The 17,324-nt window shown below is 46.4% G+C and overlaps 1 protein-coding gene across 25 annotated transcripts in view; it reads left to right on the top strand.

Moving 5' to 3' along the window:
* EIF4G3 (eukaryotic translation initiation factor 4 gamma 3) overlaps window positions 1–10,501 on the top strand; it is a 74,872-nt gene extending 64,371 nt beyond the window's left edge. For 24 of the 25 annotated variants that reach the window (XM_053401175.1, XM_053401158.1, XM_053401167.1 and 21 more), the window contains 14 exons: window positions 168–300; window positions 734–828; window positions 1,265–1,358; window positions 2,567–2,684; window positions 2,991–3,214; window positions 4,009–4,124; window positions 4,358–4,530; window positions 4,688–4,813; window positions 5,619–5,700; window positions 6,215–6,313; window positions 6,573–6,719; window positions 7,324–7,405; window positions 8,498–8,644; window positions 9,368–10,501. In XM_053401175.1, the coding sequence (XP_053257150.1) occupies window positions 168–300; window positions 734–828; window positions 1,265–1,358; window positions 2,567–2,684; window positions 2,991–3,214; window positions 4,009–4,124; window positions 4,358–4,530; window positions 4,688–4,813; window positions 5,619–5,700; window positions 6,215–6,313; window positions 6,573–6,719; window positions 7,324–7,405; window positions 8,498–8,644; window positions 9,368–9,549 (1,818 nt within the window). In that variant the 3' untranslated portion in view covers window positions 9,550–10,501. Of the gene's footprint in view, window positions 1–167; window positions 301–733; window positions 829–1,264; window positions 1,359–2,566; window positions 2,685–2,990; window positions 3,215–4,008; window positions 4,125–4,357; window positions 4,568–4,687; window positions 4,814–5,618; window positions 5,701–6,214; window positions 6,314–6,572; window positions 6,720–7,323; window positions 7,406–8,497; window positions 8,645–9,367 lie in introns of those variants that run through there. The other variant, XR_008331939.1, reaches the window with a different exon arrangement.
* Window positions 10,502–17,324: the final 6,823 nt, after the last annotated feature.

Genomic DNA, 17,324 nt, shown 5'->3' with positions numbered 1-17,324 from the left:
GCTGTGGTTTTACAGTCGACTTGTGTCACGCTTGTGGATGGAGCTTGTGAGCAGTTTTCCCCTCGGTAGAATATCCCACTTCCTCTGTCTGCATCAACCACAACTACCCCACAGTGTGCAGGGGAGAAAGAAGGCCTCATCCGCCCTTGCTTTCCTATCTTCCACAGTGTAACTGGGTCTCACGGAGGGCAGATCAAGGCCCCAAGACGATAGAGCAGATCCATAAAGAAGCAAAAATTGAAGAACAGGAGGAGCAGCGGAAAGTCCAGCAACTAATGACCAAAGAGAAGAGGAGGCCTGGTAAGTTCCCAGAGTTCCCAGGAGGAGAGAGGAACAAGGGTCCATGTCATGAGAATTGCCTCCAGTGTCTAGATTATAGAGCGCCCTGTCCAGGTTGAATATCTCTTTCTGCCCATATGCCTCAATATATATTGTTAAGCATATTGGGGAGCAACCTCCAGCCATTTGTTCTACTAGCGTGTGCATGGACCATTGCACAGAATAGGCAAATGGTGAAACTGCACAAATAATTTTTTTAAAACCTACCACACAATTGCTTAGGCAGAAATGCAAACTGAAATGCACTCTTCAGCTAGATGCGACAGAGGAAACATAGCAGCCTTATTCCCATAGGCTCTCAAGCTTCGCTTTACACATACAACTCATCACAGACCACTTTAGCTACCATATCAGGGATTATAAAAAGTAACCTGTTTGTTTGTTTTGCTTGCAGGTGTTCAGAGGGTAGAGGAGGGTGGCTGGAACACGGTGCAGGGGGCGAAAAATACCCGTGTGCTGGACCCCACCAAGTTCCTTAAAATCACCAAGGTTTGTATGGAGGAAGAATCTCTTTCTGAGAGGAATCCTGAGAGATCAACTCTCCTTTGGTTGGTCATCTTCCACATTCCCAATCCTCAACATCAGCCTTCCTGAAAGTGGTGCCCTCCCAGACATTTTGGATTGCAGTTCCCACAGTCTCCAGCTTCACACACCCACAGTAGCTGGTGCCAGTGGGAACTGTAGTTCAGAATGCCTGGAGTGTGCCTGGCTGGGGAATCTTGGTTTTTCTTGCTGCCCTGCCCTCCAAGGAAGCTGTTTGTCCATCTGTGCATCTAGGCATTTTGAACTGGGAAGTGGGAGAGAGGGTGGCAGGGAGCCGGAGGGTGGGAGGATTTGTTTCCTTCTGTGAAACAGGATTGGGTGGGGCGGTTCCAATCCCCAGCAGGCTCTCCCTGATTTGTGCTCCTGTCTGTGTGTCTTTCAGCCCACAATAGATGAGAAGATCCAGCTTGTGCCTAAAGCCCAGTTGGGCAGCTGGGGAAAAGGCAGCAGTGGGGGAGCCAAGGCCAGTGAGATTGGTGAGTGTGGAGGCGCCCCACCCTGCATTTTGCTCTGTGCACCCTGAAAAGTGCTGGCTGTTGCTGTTCCTCGTCAAATACATCTCCTTGTCATTTCTCCTTTTTTGGAATTTCCAGTCTTGGCTTGCTTCCTGTTCTGAATGGGCCGTGCAAACTCCATATTCAGTGCTAGCCCTCCTCTTGGTACACCCACTAAAGTTAAATGGCTACAACTATCTTAGGTTCATTAAATTGAGTGGATTTACTTTGGGAAGGACTTAGCCTGATATAACTCCCATGTTCTACTTCTTCTTTTTCTTAAACATTCAAATATTTCACCAAAGTAATTGAATTGGTAGATCAAACCAGCGCTTGATCCGTTTCCGACTGTAGTGCTGCAGCAGTCTGTAGACAACACACTATAGTACTACAGTCGGAAACCGATGAAGAGCTAAGAATAGTATGATTAAGTTAGCTAGAGAGTCTCATGAAAGAGCCGGTTTTTGCTTGGCTCCGGAAAGAGCTCAATGTGGGAGCTTGGCAAATATCTTTGGGGAGTCCACACCACAGTGCTGACGTCTCTACTGCAAAGACTCTGCCCTGGTGGATGATTGCTGAGTTTCACTCAGTATCAGTGCCTGGAACAAGAAATCAGAGCAAATTATCATAGCATCCATGACAGATGGCCATCCAACCTCTGCTTAAAAACCTCCACTGAAGGAGAGTCCAGAACCTCCCAAGGGAGTCTGTTCCACTGTCGAACAGCTTTAACTGTCAGAGGTTTTTCCTGGTGTTTAGTCAGAATCTCCTTTCTTGTCATTTGGAATCCATTGGTTTGGGTCCTGTCCTTCGGATCCAGCAGAAAACAAGCTGAATCCAACTTCCATTTGACTGCCCTTCAGATATTTAAAGATAGCTATCTCCTCTCAATCTCTTCCAGGCTAAACATACCCAACTTCCTCAACTGTTCCTCATAAGGCTTGGTTTCTAGGGAAGGATTTGGTCCTTAGGAGACACCCAAGCCAGTTAAGGCTTTAAAGGGTTTCTTGTATCTGTAGGTGACCCATCTCTCTGCAAAAACCTTCTGCCCTGAAGGTTGAGAGAGATCATCAAGGCATCCACTTGACACAGTTAAACTTGTGCTAGGTTTAAGAGCTTCTGGGCCTCTGGCTGATGGGTTTCCTGGAGCCCTTGAGGCAGCTGTTACTCTCCCCAACATCCTCTTGCAGATTCCTTACGACCAAGTGCCACTAGTTTGAACCGATTCTCTGCACTGCAGCCTCCCGCATCATCTGTGTCTGCCTCAGCCACATCCGCAGAGTTGGACTCTCGCAGGGCCTTAACTAGGTAAGTCTCAGGCCATCCATGGGTGCTTCTTTCCCACTTCATTTAGTAGTAGTAGTAGTAGTAGTAATAATTGCCTTGAATGAAGTGTTCTATGTGATTAAACTGACTTCTGTCCACGTAATGAAATGTGGGGGGAAAGCAGATATTTAATTGCCTCTCCGATAAAACTCTTCTGCTTTTAGCGCTTGATGTCTGTGTTTACTATCACTTGAAAGCTAATTGGCACATAGCCGAGTTGGGGGTTAATTTTTTTTCAAGCAGTGAGTGAGTAAGGAATTTTCCTGAGAAATGTCTTTGCTCCCACAGTCGGGGGAGCACAGGCAGGGAGAAGAACGACAAGCTGCTCCCCTCTCCAGCCTCACGACCCAACACCTTCTTGCGGGTCAGCAGCAGCAAGGAGCAGCTCTTGGACAACCAGGCTCAGGAAGAACAGCGGCGGGAGATGCTGGAGACTGTGAAGCAGCTGACAGGGGGGCTGGAGAGCGACTGGAACAGCACAGAGGCTGAGAGGAGCAAGGCCAAGGAAACTGGTGAGATTTTCCTCTTCCTCCAAGTTGGGGCTTCTGAACTCTGGGCTGTCCTTCCTGCTGGATGAGCAGAAACATTTTGTGACTGATTTGGTTGGTGCTAATTTATGTCCTGCAGGGACGCGGGTGGCACTGTGGGTAAAACCTCAGCGCCTAGGACTTGCCGATCGCATGGTCGGCAGTTCGAATCCCCGCGGCGGGGTGCGCTCCCGTCGTTCGGTCCCAGCCCCTGCCAACCTAGCAGTTCAAAAGCACCCCCGGGTGCAAGTAGAGAAATAGGGACCGCTTACCAGCGGGAAGGTAAACGACGTTCCGTGTGCTGCGCTGGCTCGCCAGATGCAGCTTGTCATGCTGGCCACGTGACCCGGAAGTGTCTGCGGACAGCGCTGGCTCCCAGTCTCTAGAGTGAGATGAGCGCACAACCCTAGAGTCTGTCAAGACTGGCCCGTACGGGCAGGGGTACCTTTACCTTTAATTTATGTCCATTACCTCTTGAGCTCATAGCATTATTTCATCCACGTTCATTTGTTGCCCCTTCTGAGTCAAAATGGTGGTGATCTAAAGCGAGGTATTCTGTGCAGATCTCTCTCTGGGATGAATTACACCACAAATCCTAGAGTGTGTAGCTGCATGTAGGACTTACGAAGAATGGCAGGACACAACCTAAGGACTTGTCTGTAATGACAATGGCATTGTGCATGGGAAAAATGCCTCTCTGGCATTGCATTGAAGTAAGCCTTCTACATTTCCTGCCTCTTTCTCTCCCTCTCCCCTTACCCATTCAATTGTCTTAACAGCCAAGCCTGAAATTTCCACATCCCCAGCCCAAGAAAAACCTGCATTGTCAGAAGAGGAAATAGAGAGAAAGTGCAAATCGATCATTGACGAGTTCTTGCACATCAACGATTATAAGGTAAGTAGAGCTGTGGCCCATCGTGATGTGCCTTGGAGTTTTCTCTTTGGGCGGAGGGCTTAAGCGTTTAAAAGCCACCCTTTCCGAGGTCTGGCTTTGTGGCCGCTGATCTTGCAATATCAGTGCAGAGAGCAAGAAGGACCTTGATGAAGGTCAGCTGAGCAGCTTTTGCACAAGGAAAGTCTCTTAGCCCACGGACTACAGAGAAACCTCCCTTTCTGTTGTCTGGACAGGAAGCGATGCAGTGCGTGGAGGAGCTGAGCATACCGGGAGTGCTGCCTGTGTTTGTGCAGGTGGGCGTGGAATCAACCCTGGAGCGGAGTCAGATCACCAGAGACCACATGGGCCAGTTGCTGTATCAGCTGGTGCAGTCGGAGAAGCTCAGCAAGCAGGACTTTTTCAAGGGGTTGGTAGTCTGCCAGGGAAGGAAGCAAGATCTCTGGGTATTTTTTCTTTCTTTCATGGGTGCTCACTACAAACAGTTACATTTGGGCTGGATGCAGAGAGTGACCAGCTGCCTCCCAGACGGAATGTGCCTTGAGCAACTCTGCTTCCCTCCTTAGGTTTGCGGACACCTTGGAGACGGCAGACGACATGGCCATCGATATACCCCACATATGGTTATACCTGGCTGAGTTGGTGACGCCTATGTTGAAAGAAGGAGGAATCTCTATGAGAGAACTTCTGACGTAAGCTGCACTCTTTCTCCGTTAGCCGTGGGGCGATGCTTGCACCGGCTGCCCTTGGAACTCCTTGCATAGATAAGGTCAAGCTAGCCACAGTCAACCGCAGTGACCTATGCGAGACCTGTTGCTTGCTACAAACTGTATTGTTATTGCCTTGGGGCAGTGAATTTCCACACCCCGGTTAAGTCAGATTTAAATCTGCCAGACCCCTCATGGGGCTAATTAGACGCGTGTACAGGGCCCACCAGTTAAAATGACGTCAGGCAATGTTTCTTTTTGAAGGCACACTCCCAGATCACGAAGGGATTTGCACAGACCTCAGCTAAAATAGGGGCTTTCACAGACATTTCAGTGTAAACCCATCATGAGCCTGGAGCAAGGTGTGCTTCAGCTGTTGGACAGTGGGGACATGCCTTACCTCCAGCAAAGGAATGCTTAAGAGCTCATTTTAAGCCACACTAGCCCTGGTCCCACACCTGATGTCTCATATGATGGCAGGTGGGTGCAGTTTACCAGAAACAGTCTGGCAAGCTAAATAGGGTTTCCCAGCAGGCCAGAGGCTTGCCACCCCTGCCTTAAGGGCTGAACCAGCACAGGGTGGCAACTCCCCAAATATCCTACCTATCAAACTTGGTCTGCTGTGGTCTCCCTCCAGCTCCAGAACAGAGTTGCTTCTGTGGCCGGAGATTCAAGTAGAACTTAGTGAAGGCCAGAGCCCTCACCCCCCTTCATGGTGGCCTTTCACCATGTGCTAGTTGCCTGTCAGGTGGCAAAGCTTACACTGCTCTCTTGCTCTCTCCTGTTGCAGAGAATTTAGCAAACCCTTGCTCCCTGTGGGAAGAGCCGGCATCTTGCTTTCCGAAATATTGCACCTTCTATGCAAACAAATGGTAAGTGTTCCAGGCCACTTGCAGATCTGGATGTGTGTGTGTGCAAAGGGAATCCGTAATGTAATGAAAAATGTCAAGAAGCCTGCCCAAGACTCCCAAGTCAGTGAGTTGCATTCACATTTTGCCTGAAAAGGCTTTGGAGCTGCCTTTGGTTGATCAGGAGCAGGAATCACAAAGGACAGCCTCATTCTGAAGATGCTTCGAATTCAGAGATGTTCCCAGTTGCTGACCCAACCTGAGCAGGCCTCTACCCTAAAAAGGGTGGCACTTTCATGGCCCCACTGATTGCTGAATCCCGTTGACCCCACAGCAGCATTGGATTGAACCCTCCTGTTGGAAAAGAGCATCCTAAAGTCGGGATATTGAATGTGATACTTTGCACTCACCCAGGTTTCCCCCTCACCCCCGAAAAGGAACTGTTATGGTGGGGTTGGAGGTTGCGTTGAACACCATGGCTGTTTTGGGTCTCCCTGCTCTCCTCTCTTTGATTTTTCAAATTCCTTCTGTGTTCTAGAGCCATAAGAAAGTGGCAGCCTTATGGAGGGAGGCTGGCCTCAGTTGGAAAGACTTCTTACCTGAAGAGGAAGATGTCCACACCTTTCTCATGGAGCAGGTGAGTTGGGAGCCAGAGCAGGGTCACTCTGACCTTTTGGTCACTCTGTTCACTCCTGATAAGGGGGAGGAGGTTTGACTAGATGCTGTGTTGTCCCTTCTGACCCTTGAGGTGGGACCAGCCTCCACTGCAAAAGGTCTTTAACCCTTTGGAAGAATAGATGGTTAAGCCCTACTTCAGGGTGTTCACTGGCGTGGGCGTGGGACCCTGCATGTCACGCCAAACTAAAGCCATTCTCTCTTCTCTTGTAACACTGCAGAAGTTGGACTTCACAGAGACTGACAGTTCCAGTTCCTCAGAAGCACTTTCAAAGAAGGAGCTCTCTGCTGAAGAGTTGAACAAACAGCTGGAGAAACTCATTATCGAGGACAAGGCGAATGATGAGCAGATCTTTGATTGGGTAGAGGTACAAAGCCCAAGTCCATCTATGCCCGTACACTAATAAGTTAAGAGTTATTTGAACCCATCTGTGACAGTTCCTGGAGCCTGGGCTCTTGGAAAGAGCAGCTCTCAGGAGTGGGCTCTTGGTTCTTACAGAATCACGGGGTTGGGAGCATTTCACCACAGCCCTCACCTGTCTCCACACTGCTTTCCTGACCCTCACTTTCAGCAGAGTCTGGTTTCGCCCCTCTGGATTGCTGCTTGTCACCAGAACACAATTTTGCTCGCCTAGAGGGCTGCATTGTAGGGCTAGAGAGAAATTATTGCTTTTACAGATGCCAGAGGGTTTTGATCTGTAGCACTGAGTTCCATCCTAGAATGCCTTTTTTATGTGACTCTCCAGCAACAGACTTTTTCCTGCTGAATAAATAACACCGTAGAAGGCAGAATTGGGGGAGAGAATATAAGCCATTTTCCTGCTCCCAGGAGCACTTTGGGGTGAGCTGATCTGGTAGGAAGCACTTTAATGAGTGAGCTTATAAGATTCCTTCATCAGCGAGTTCTTCAGACGAGGTGCTGTGATGCAACCCGTGGGCTTTTTTGACTTCTGCAAATACTCTTGATTTCAGGCTAATCTAGACGAGAGCCAGATGAGTTCACCTACATTCCTTAGAGCTTTAATGACAGCAGTTTGTAAAGCCGCTATTATAGGTGAGTAATGTTCATCCAGAAGTTTTAGACATGAAGCCATCAATATCTTTCCTCTGTTTTGCATGGAATTTGAATTCTTCGCCACAGTCTCTTTTTAAGCATGTGCTCTGCATGAAATGTCCCACTGATGAGACACAGATAATGAGCGACCAGAACAGGTCATGTTAATGTGTCTTCCATCCCAGGGATTTCTGGGATTCTCCAGATCCATTTTTTCTGTGAATCCAATCCATATCATTTGGAAGCATACTATGGTTGGAAGAAGAGAAATCACCTACCTTATTACCGTTTCCACCAGTTGTTTTATATCCTGAGTTGTTCCATTAGAAAACATCAAGTGATAACTGTTCCAATGGCAGTTCTTCATTTTGAGGGTGTGTGTAAGGAGATCTTTGAATTCTAGCCAGCAGTGGCCCCCATGGATTTGGGGCAGGGGTGCCAGTGAGAGTGTTGCCTTTTTGCCTTCCAGTTTCTGTGCATTAAACCTTTTTGTGCTTTTGTAGTGTAGCTGAATGGGGATTTAGTTGGCTAAAGTCCATACTTGTGGCCACTTCAGAAGTTCAGTAAAACTGTGAGGGGAGAGGAGAACATTAACACACCAGCTAATGAGTCCCTGCATATAGAAAACAAGTGTGTCAGGTTTCTGTCCTGACATGCTAGCTTTCTATGTGCAGAGATATTGGGGGGAGGGATATGGAAGAGCATTCCACAATGTGAACCCCACTCCTGTAGTGTGAAGGGGTACCACCCAGTGAGAGTCAAGCCTAAATATTTTTAGATCCCAGATACAGGTAGTGATGTATTCCATCTTTTATATTTTTGGTACCTAAAATTGCAGGAGGTAGGATGAAGTGACACAGCCTCTTTCTTTCAAAGCTTCTAATTTTTGGAAGATGAGCTGGTGAAATAAACCTTTCCAATTGCATAAGCAGTCCAGACGTTGAAGAATGTTTAATTTCTGCTGCTGCTATCCCTTTTGCCTTGAATTGAGATTTGTCTGTGAAGACAGAGGATAGATAAGAGTTGCCTGCCTTCCTCCTTCCTGGCCAGCTTTTAACCAAATGCTGACATTGAGTCTCTTCTCTTTTCTAGTGGACAGTTCTAGCTTGCGAGTGGACACTGCTGTTATCAAGCAGAGAGTGCCGATCTTACTTAAGTACCTAGACGCGGACACAGAGAAGGAACTACAAGCACTTTACGCACTACAAGCATCAATAGTAAAACTTGATCAACCTCCGAGTAAGTGTACTCAGGGTCAGGGTGGTCTTTGGGCCTTGGTCCCTTGAATTGGGCTTGTGTAAAATAGGACGGAACATGATGTGCTGTCACTGGCTGTAGGGCCGTTTGCTGGTACCCCAAAGCCAATTTATACTAGATTTTCTTGGGGTGCATCATTTTGCTTTTGTTCGGGATGAATAAGGGCCACAGAAAATCCTCCTGAGTTTGAATGTGGCTCCCAGTCAGCAACCAAAAAAGGCAGCCCTCTGTTTCCAGTTTCTCTGTTTCCAGTCCTATTACCCTTGTCATCCAGAGAAATGGAGGAAATGTCAAGTATATAGCAATTTCCCCTCAGTTTTATATCATCCATATATTATTTATCTATCTATCTGAAAGCTTTTTGCAGTGTTGGGAGCCTGGATTCTAAACCTGCCCTGATGCAGGATTAGCCCACGCCATCTGAACAAAAACCTACCCACTGTGGAGCCCTAGAAAGGCCTCTCATCTGGGAGAGGCTTCCAAGAGAGCCCTCTGAGCAACGATATTTGTGTTTCATTGGCTCCCTGATTGAGGAAGGATTAAAAGGGGTCAGACGGAGTAAATTTATAATATATAAGTGGAGGGTTGGGTTGAAGGCTCAGCACACTGCAATTCACATTTTGAACTGAGCTAGCTCGCCAGTCGTGTCTGCTTTGGCTGCTGTCCAGGGGGGAGTGTTCACCTCTTCCTTTCCTTCCTCCGCAGATTTGTTACGGATGTTTTTTGATTGCCTGTATGATGAGGAGGTGATATCAGAGGATGCCTTCTACAAGTGGGAAAGCAGCAAAGACCCTGCGGAACAGAATGGGAAAGGCGTAGCATTAAAATCGGTCACGGCATTCTTCACGTGGCTACGAGAAGCCGAAGAGGAGTCGGAGGATAATTGAAACTGAATTACAAAAAAAAAAACTCAAAAAAAAACTCAAAAAAACAATTTAAGTATTTTTTTAAAAAAAGTTTCACGTCTTCGCCAATCACAGTGCAGCAAGGCCAATTCTCGCGCAGAGCCCCCCCTTCCCCCACATGTGCACGAGTGGGAGAGGAGACAAAAAAAACCCGATATAAACGCAAAGGCGATCATGGAGGACAAAAAGTACTTGAAAATTCAAGTCCACTTCAAACCTGAGGGCAGGAGCACTAAACCAAAATACATCTATTTATAGAAAAATATTTTCTGTTTTAATCTTTTATTTTTCCTTTTTAAACAAGGACTCCTACTTTAAAAAGAAACAAATCTCTTTAGACAAAAAGTGAGAACTTTAATTTATTATTTTAAGAACTGCAAATGTCAGTGTAATTTTTAAATTTGCAGTTTCTGTAGCAAATTGTATAATAGACAAAAAAAAAACAGATAAATAAATTTCCCTCCCTTTTCAGAGCCACCTCAGTTTTGTTTCAAAGCACGGTATCTGTGTATTAAATTCTAAAGGGGTTTGGGAATGAACTAGGATGAGGGAGATGAACTTTTTTAAAAAAAGGAAAAAAAAGTCATCAATTTTTTTCCGCCTGCCTCTCAGCTTGCTTTCCACAATTTAAAAAAATCAAAAGCAACAAAGCATAACCTTGGAGCTAAAGGAAAACCGCGTTTGAGAAAACGGCTGTGGACCAGACTGCTTGGAAAAATAACTTGCTCAAAGCAAAACAGTGCTATCCTGGAGGAAGAAGAAAAAAGAAGCAGCAAAAAGTACTAGTGATACTTTCAGAACCTTTAGAGCAACTTTAAGGCTTGTAAATACATAGAACAAATATTTAAAAAAAGAAAGAAATTGACTCGATACTATTTCTTTTCACTTTCAAAATATAAAGAACAAAATAAAGACAAACCTTGCAAGTTTAAAAGCACAAGAAAGTGGCTTCTTTTGATGGCAGCTTTGAAGGTGCCTGGCCCCCTCAAGCCATGGCATGCTGCCTCCCTCGGAGGGGGGGCATTAACATTCCTGACCTGAACTGCCCCCGTGACCTGTTTGCCCAAATCTATTGGGCAAGCAGGGAGGGAGGAAGTTAAAGGAGTAAATAAAGAGGAGGTGGGTCACTCTTTGGGAAAGGTTTTGTTACGGATGGATTTTCTGTGCGGCATGCCAAAGTGTGTTCACCAACCTTTGCACTCTGCTGCAAGTGATTTACAGTGTGCAGAAAGGGTCAGTACGGCTACAGCTTCCTTGTGAGCATTATCCTCCAATAAGGTGCTTATTAAATCTCTTACACCTCCCGCCTGCCCTTAAGGGAGTGTGTTGCTTTCCCTCCATTTGAGGTGAAAGGAGTGTACATAATGTGGTTAATGGTTAGCGGTGTCAGAATTTCTGCTTGGCCAATTTTATCCGGTTGGGTGTGTGTGCTATGTCCGCACATCCCAATACACCTCCACGAAGCTTTTTCCATTTGTAGATTGTTCTCTGTAAAGCACCTTCTCCATCTGAATAAGTTTGATCTCTGTTGGCCGCCTGAGATATCCAGCTGCTGGCTCTCCCTGTGATGGCTCATCTGCTCTTAAATGAGCCCCCCCCCCAGGCTGCTTTTTTGCAATTTGTGGAAGTCTAGGATGGCCTCGCCTTGTCATTCCAAAAGAAAATGCAAAATAACCCTTGTTTTACTTCATTTGTTACTGGGTTGCTGTGTTTACATGTGATCACCGGAAACTGAAAACTGTTTTAAGTATTGCTGGGGAGGCTTCTGCAGGAGCAGGCTTTAATCTGATCGTGCTTCAAGTCAGGCTGAGGGGGTGCATTTCAAAAGCCTTCTCACTGTACGGTATTTTCCCCCTCTTAATTTTTTTTTTTTAAACGGTGCAGGAACACTGAGCTCTGCTCCTGACCCTGCCTTCTTCAGCCAAGGAGTGACTGGGTCAAGGCTGCTCAACTTTCCATAAGATGAAAATTCTACTGCAGCAGTGGCATAAAGAAGCATTGTTACATCTTCTGTATGGAAAATGGGTGTGATTCAAATTGTTTGCTGCTGAAACTAGTAGTAACAGAAAAGGAGTTGAGAGTTTTTGTCTTTTTCACTGGGAGCTTTGCAGGGTCCCTGTTACTCTTCACGGCATTGTTAGAAATGAAGGCCTGGTTTTCTCTGAGCAAGCAGGTGCCAGTCCCGCTAGCATGTTATTTATTCCAGTAAGGTTGACAACCTTGTCTTACAGCAAAGTTAGTGGATATAAGTAAGTGGGTCCACACTCGCTTCCTTTGAAAGGGAATTGTTCAACCTGTTAAGTATTCAAGGGAGTGCCTAGTTGTAGTCCAGAGGTGTCTCCAGTAACAAAAACGCCTGGAATAAGGTTCTTTCTCTCCGTTCGCTATCGTAAAGCAAGCTGCGTGGAACTTGGTCACTTCCTCACTCAAGATTATTTGGGTTGAAATGTCCCTTTATGAAGCTCTATCAGCAGTTGCAATAACAGCCAGTTGAAAGCTTGCAACGGCAACAAAAGGTTTAAGTTCAAAGTCTGACTAAAAGTAAATTAGCTGGAGAGTCTTAGGCTTAGAACTTTGCAACCATCGTATAATCTCAAAAGTGTTAGTAGTCATGATTGGTGGTTTTTTTCTGTATGTGTGGGTTTTATTTTAACTTTTCTACCACAGAGGTAATGGGAACAGGTGTAGCAGACTACTATCTACACTTTGTGCCATGTTGGAAGGGTAGATGTCATTCTGCACTACATTTTGAGACTACAGAATTATGCCATGTTGTTAGTTGCAGGGTGTGAACTTTTCCTTTGTATGCAAGTAGAACCAAGATACATATTCCTTCTTTTTTTTCTTTTTGGAAGAGATGGTGCATTCAAGTACAACATTACTGTGAATATGTTACCCTTGCTTTTTTATTTCTGCATGCTGTATGGCATTCATTTCCTATCTGTGGATCTGGAAAATAATTAACACTGGTTGGATATCATGGGCAAACATCCCATTTTGCCAGCAGTCTCTGACCATACACCTGAAGCAGTGTGCCCTAGTTCTTAACCCATTCCACAGAAGCACAAGACCTACAGTCAGAAATGAATACGCTTTTACATGGAACTACTGTGTGTATTTTGAGGAGGGGGTTCTGCTCCCTCATAAGCAGTAAGCCCAAAGAAGTTAGATTTCCAGGCCAAGACTTGCAAAGCCCTGGGGTGGCGTCAGGGAATTTAAAGCGGGGGTACAGGTGCACAGGCTTTCAGCAGGGCCTACAAGCTGACCCAGGCAGCTGCCTTGCAAAGAGTGTCACAGACATTTGCTAATTTTACTATGCTGGCACCTACAGGTCTTCTACAGCACTTCCTTGGGGATTCTCACACTGTTGCCTTCAGGCAACCCAAGTCCAGTGTGTGTGTGTGTGTGTGTGTGTGTGTGTGGGCATTCTGTATCATTTTCTCCTTTCAACTCCTGGGGGCTGGCAGCCACCTTATTGCAAGAAGCTAAAAAATATAGAAGTTGCTGGTGAAAGGATTTTAATTAAGCCACAGCCACATTCAAACACTTAGAGCTATTGAACAGTTTGGGTGTTTTAGAAGTGGCACAGTTTGCTTCAGTTAAAATGGCACAGCCTCCTGTGGCTCTACGGTTTGGTTTTTAGAATTTTACAGCTGAAGGAAGCAGGTCTGAAGAAATGGGAGTATTGATAGAGAAGTGAGCAGAACATGCAAAATTGCAGCCCCAAAGTTATTAATACCAACTGGCTTTAAAGCATGCATTTCTGGGTTTTGGTTTAGCTTAGCAACCATGACTTCTGTGTGTATTGAAAGAGAAAGAAAGAGCAGCTTTGGGTCAGGAAGGTTCGAGTCCTTTTTAAAAATGGCTCTATGGAAAGTACTGATGTCAACAGAGCCGTCATAAACAATGGGCTTCTATGCATGTGCGCACACACCAAAAGAATCTCACCCTGCCTAACATTCTTCACTAACTCCAGCTTTCTGTTACCATGAAAGTAAAAGCTGCTTCCTTGAGAGCCAGTGTGGTGTAGTGGTTAAGAGCGGTAGTCACGTAATCTGGGGAACCGGGTTCGCGTCTCCGCTCCTCCACATGCAGCTGCTGGGTGACCTTGGGCCAGTCACACTTCTTTGAAGTCTCTCAGCCCCACTCACCTCACAGAGTGTTTGTTGTGGGGGAGGAAGGGAAAGGAGAATGTTAGCCACTTTGAGACTCCTGAAGGGGAGTGAAAGGCGGGATATCAAATCCAAACTCTTCTTCTTCTTTACAAATCTTGCTGGGAGCAGGCAGAATTGATCCTCCTTGAGTTTGAACAGGGATGGGGAACCAATAGCCTTACAGGTGATGTTTCTAGACTCCAAGCTCCCAGCAGGCTCACAGGTCAGGGATGGTGGGGGTGGTGCAGTCCCCCCAATCCTGCACTTCATCTTCCAGTTCCTCCAACCTTTCTAATGAAGCAGGCATGTGGCATTTCTGCATGAAAGCATGGTGGTTTGAGGCAGATTCCCCACAGCTTTTGCAGTTTCAGCAAAATTCAAGCACTCTGGGAGTAGAGGGGAAATTGGCAATTCCTGTTCGGCTAACAAAAGTCATAGATGGTTTCCAAGTAGATTAGAGCAGACTGGGCCTGCTCAAGAGAGGGAATAGTATTGGATACAGCCCCCTCTTTACAATGGGTCTGCCCCAAACTGCACTAAGCTTTTGCCAAATTTCTGGGCTTATCATTTGCTGCCTTTGGCCAGAGAGTGATTGATTTCATTTTTATCTCACCTTTCCTTCACGTGGTGTACATAGTTCTCCTCTCTTATTTTATCCTCACAGCAGCCCTGTGAGGTGGGTTAGGCTGAGAGTGAACAACTGGCCCAAGATCACCCACTTGAATGGTGAAAATGGCATGCGCCATCTTGAGCAGAAGCTGGAAAGTGGTGGTGTTGGGTGGGGAAACCCTTGTTAATGCCGATTTATTTGTTTATAAAAGAGGTTGGATCCAGCTTAAGTCCGGCTCAGAGCAAACCCACTGAAATGAATGACCCTAAATTGGCCAAGCCCATAAACTTCAATGGTCAACTCTTGAGTAGGACTAGGAAGAACCCAAGGCCATTGTAGTGTTGGAGAAGGTGCAGGAAGATCATGGGGCTGGAGCAATTCCTGTGTGAGGGAAAGCTGCAACATTTTGGGCTTTTTTAAGTGTAAAAAAATTGTAAGGGGGGAATTATAGAGGGGTATAAAAGTATGCATGGGGTGGAGAGAGGAGTTTTTCCTCCCTCATAATAGTAGAACCAAAAAAGAGCCATCCAGTGGAGCTGACTGTTTAATTATTTCTTTTTGTCTGCCGTGAATCTTTCAACTATGGAACTTACTGCCACAAGATGTAGTGATGGCCACCAACTTGGATGGATTTAGCAGATGATTATTTTAATTAAGTCAGTGGTCACTGTATGGCTTTGAATCCAAGTCATGAGCGAGCACGAGTGAGGAGAGTGCTGGCTTTTGCACCCAGGTCCTGCATGGGGGCTTCTCTTTTGGGGCCTCTGGTTGGCCCCTAATAGAACAGGATGGTGGAATAGATTTATCAAAACATATATTTTGCCCTTCCTCTCTGTTAACAATCATAGAAATCTACAATAAAACCTGGGAAACACTTATAGCAGCTAAAGGAGAGAACATCACTAAAAATTGCCTCCTTTGCATATGGGAGGGTTTGCTTTTAATGGCCATGGCTTAGTCAGCAGATTAAGATGAGATTCTGCTGCCCATGGGGTGGTTTTACTCCTTAATTCTGCCAAATAATATATGTGTGGTAGTGGCTCTTTTTCAGATTGATGAAACCCCATATTGCATTTTTCAGTGCAGGAGGTTAGAAATGTTAAAACGAATTATATATTAAATGTCGAAGAATAGCTTGCAAGGTGCTGGTAGGCGTTTGGAGAGGGTACCTCAACTCCCTATGCCAGCCTTCCAAAACGTCCCAATTCAAGGTTTCCTGCATTACAACCAGCTGTCCGATAATAGAAACAAGATGCTTATCTATCCCAGCAAGGAAGTACCTGTGGCACTGAGATGGTTCCACCAGCAGCTGTGAGCAAGAGATGGAACCTCCACTTTCAGGTGCAGTGTACCTTAGTTCCAGCTTGGCTTGAGTATACTCCTGCCCTGTTCATGTGGGGTGTTGGAGGCACCTAGATGGTCTCGCTCAAAAAGGGAGGATAGCTGCCTTTCTGCCTTGTTCATGGGGTCTCTACATTTGGTTGGTCCAGCGGCCAGGAAATAGGATGCGGAGACTTGGCAGGGCTTTGAATTCATCCAAAAAGAAAAGGTTGCAGTTTTATATACAGTAGTACCTCTGGTTACATATGCTTCAGGTTACAGACTCCCTTAACCCAGAAATAGTACCTCGGGTTAAGAACTTTGCTTCAGGATGAGAACAGAAATCGCACGGCGGCAGCGGGAGGCCCCATTAGTTAGTGGTGCTTCAGGTTAAGAACAGTTTCAGGTTAAGAACGGACCTCCGGAACAAATTAAGTATGTAACCAGAGGTACCATTGTATTTAGTGCCTGCTGTCATTTGAGGATGTCAAAATACAGCCTTTCATGCACTGTTTGCTTACTCCACCATAGGAGCCTGGCTGTGACTTAACTGGTTTGCAGGAACAAGAGGCGTCTCATTTTTCATTAAAAACTCTGCATATGGTCACACACGTATTTGTGAGGAGGGACATTCCTTTGCATAACATGTCGCAGGACCCAAGACCCGGAGTCCTGCTTGTTCTCCTGCATGCCATTCCTGAGCAGAGGGAGGAGCAGAGGCCACATTATCTATCTGGCTACGACAGTGAAGACAGTGGCCTACTTGGCAGGGCTGTTGTTACAGGGGGGTGAATATGAGTTGGTAATGAATGGGCTTGCTTTTTACTTACAACTAAGGAACCACAATGGGACACGGGTGGTGCTGTGGGTTAAATCACAGAGCCTAGGACTTGCTGATCAGAAGGTCGGCGGTTCGAATCCCTGTGACGGGGTGAGCTCCCATTGCTTGGTCCCTGCAAGCACTGGGAACTACCGTTAAAGGTAAAAGGACCCCTGACCATTTGGTCCAGTCGTGACCGACTCTGGGGTTGCAGCGCTCCTCTTGCTGTATTGGCCGAGGGAGCCGGCGTACAGCTTCTGGGTCATGTGGCCAGCATGACTAAGCTGCTTCTGGTGAACCAGAGCAGCACGCGGAAACACCCGTTTACCTTCCCGCTGGAGCGGTACCTATTTATCTACTTGCACTTTGATGTGCTTTCGAACTGCTAGGTGGGCAGGAGCAGGGACTGAGCAACGGGAGCTCACCCCGTCACTGGGATTCGAACCGCCGACCTTCGGCAAGTCCTAGGCTCTGTGGTTTAACCCACAGCGCCACTCGCGTCCCTTAGGAACTACCGTTAAGCCTGCTCTATAAAATTCTTGGATTTTTTTTCCATTTCATGTGGCAGGTGTCTCTTTGGAACTTCTAAGGAGCTTGTCTTCAGCCACAGAACCATTTTTTTCTTTCTCCCTGCTTCGCTACAACAGGTCTTATCTCTTTTTAAGTGTTAAGCAAAGATGAGCCTGTCCCCCTTATTAGCTCTCAGTCTTTACAGAAGCCATGTCCATATAAATGAGAGCGCCTGCTTTCGATGGGCTCCTGGTTATCTCCTGGGCATGTGCAGAGAGCAACCAGATTCCACTTGCCTTTGCCTTCTTCTCTGGCGTGAGTCCTTCTATGCATAAACCATCTC

The sequence above is a fragment of the Podarcis raffonei genome, chromosome 8, assembly GCF_027172205.1.
Source record: "Podarcis raffonei isolate rPodRaf1 chromosome 8, rPodRaf1.pri, whole genome shotgun sequence".
Classification (NCBI taxonomy): Eukaryota; Metazoa; Chordata; class Lepidosauria; order Squamata; family Lacertidae; genus Podarcis; species Podarcis raffonei.
This window is presented reverse-complemented; position numbering and strand designations above follow the sequence as displayed.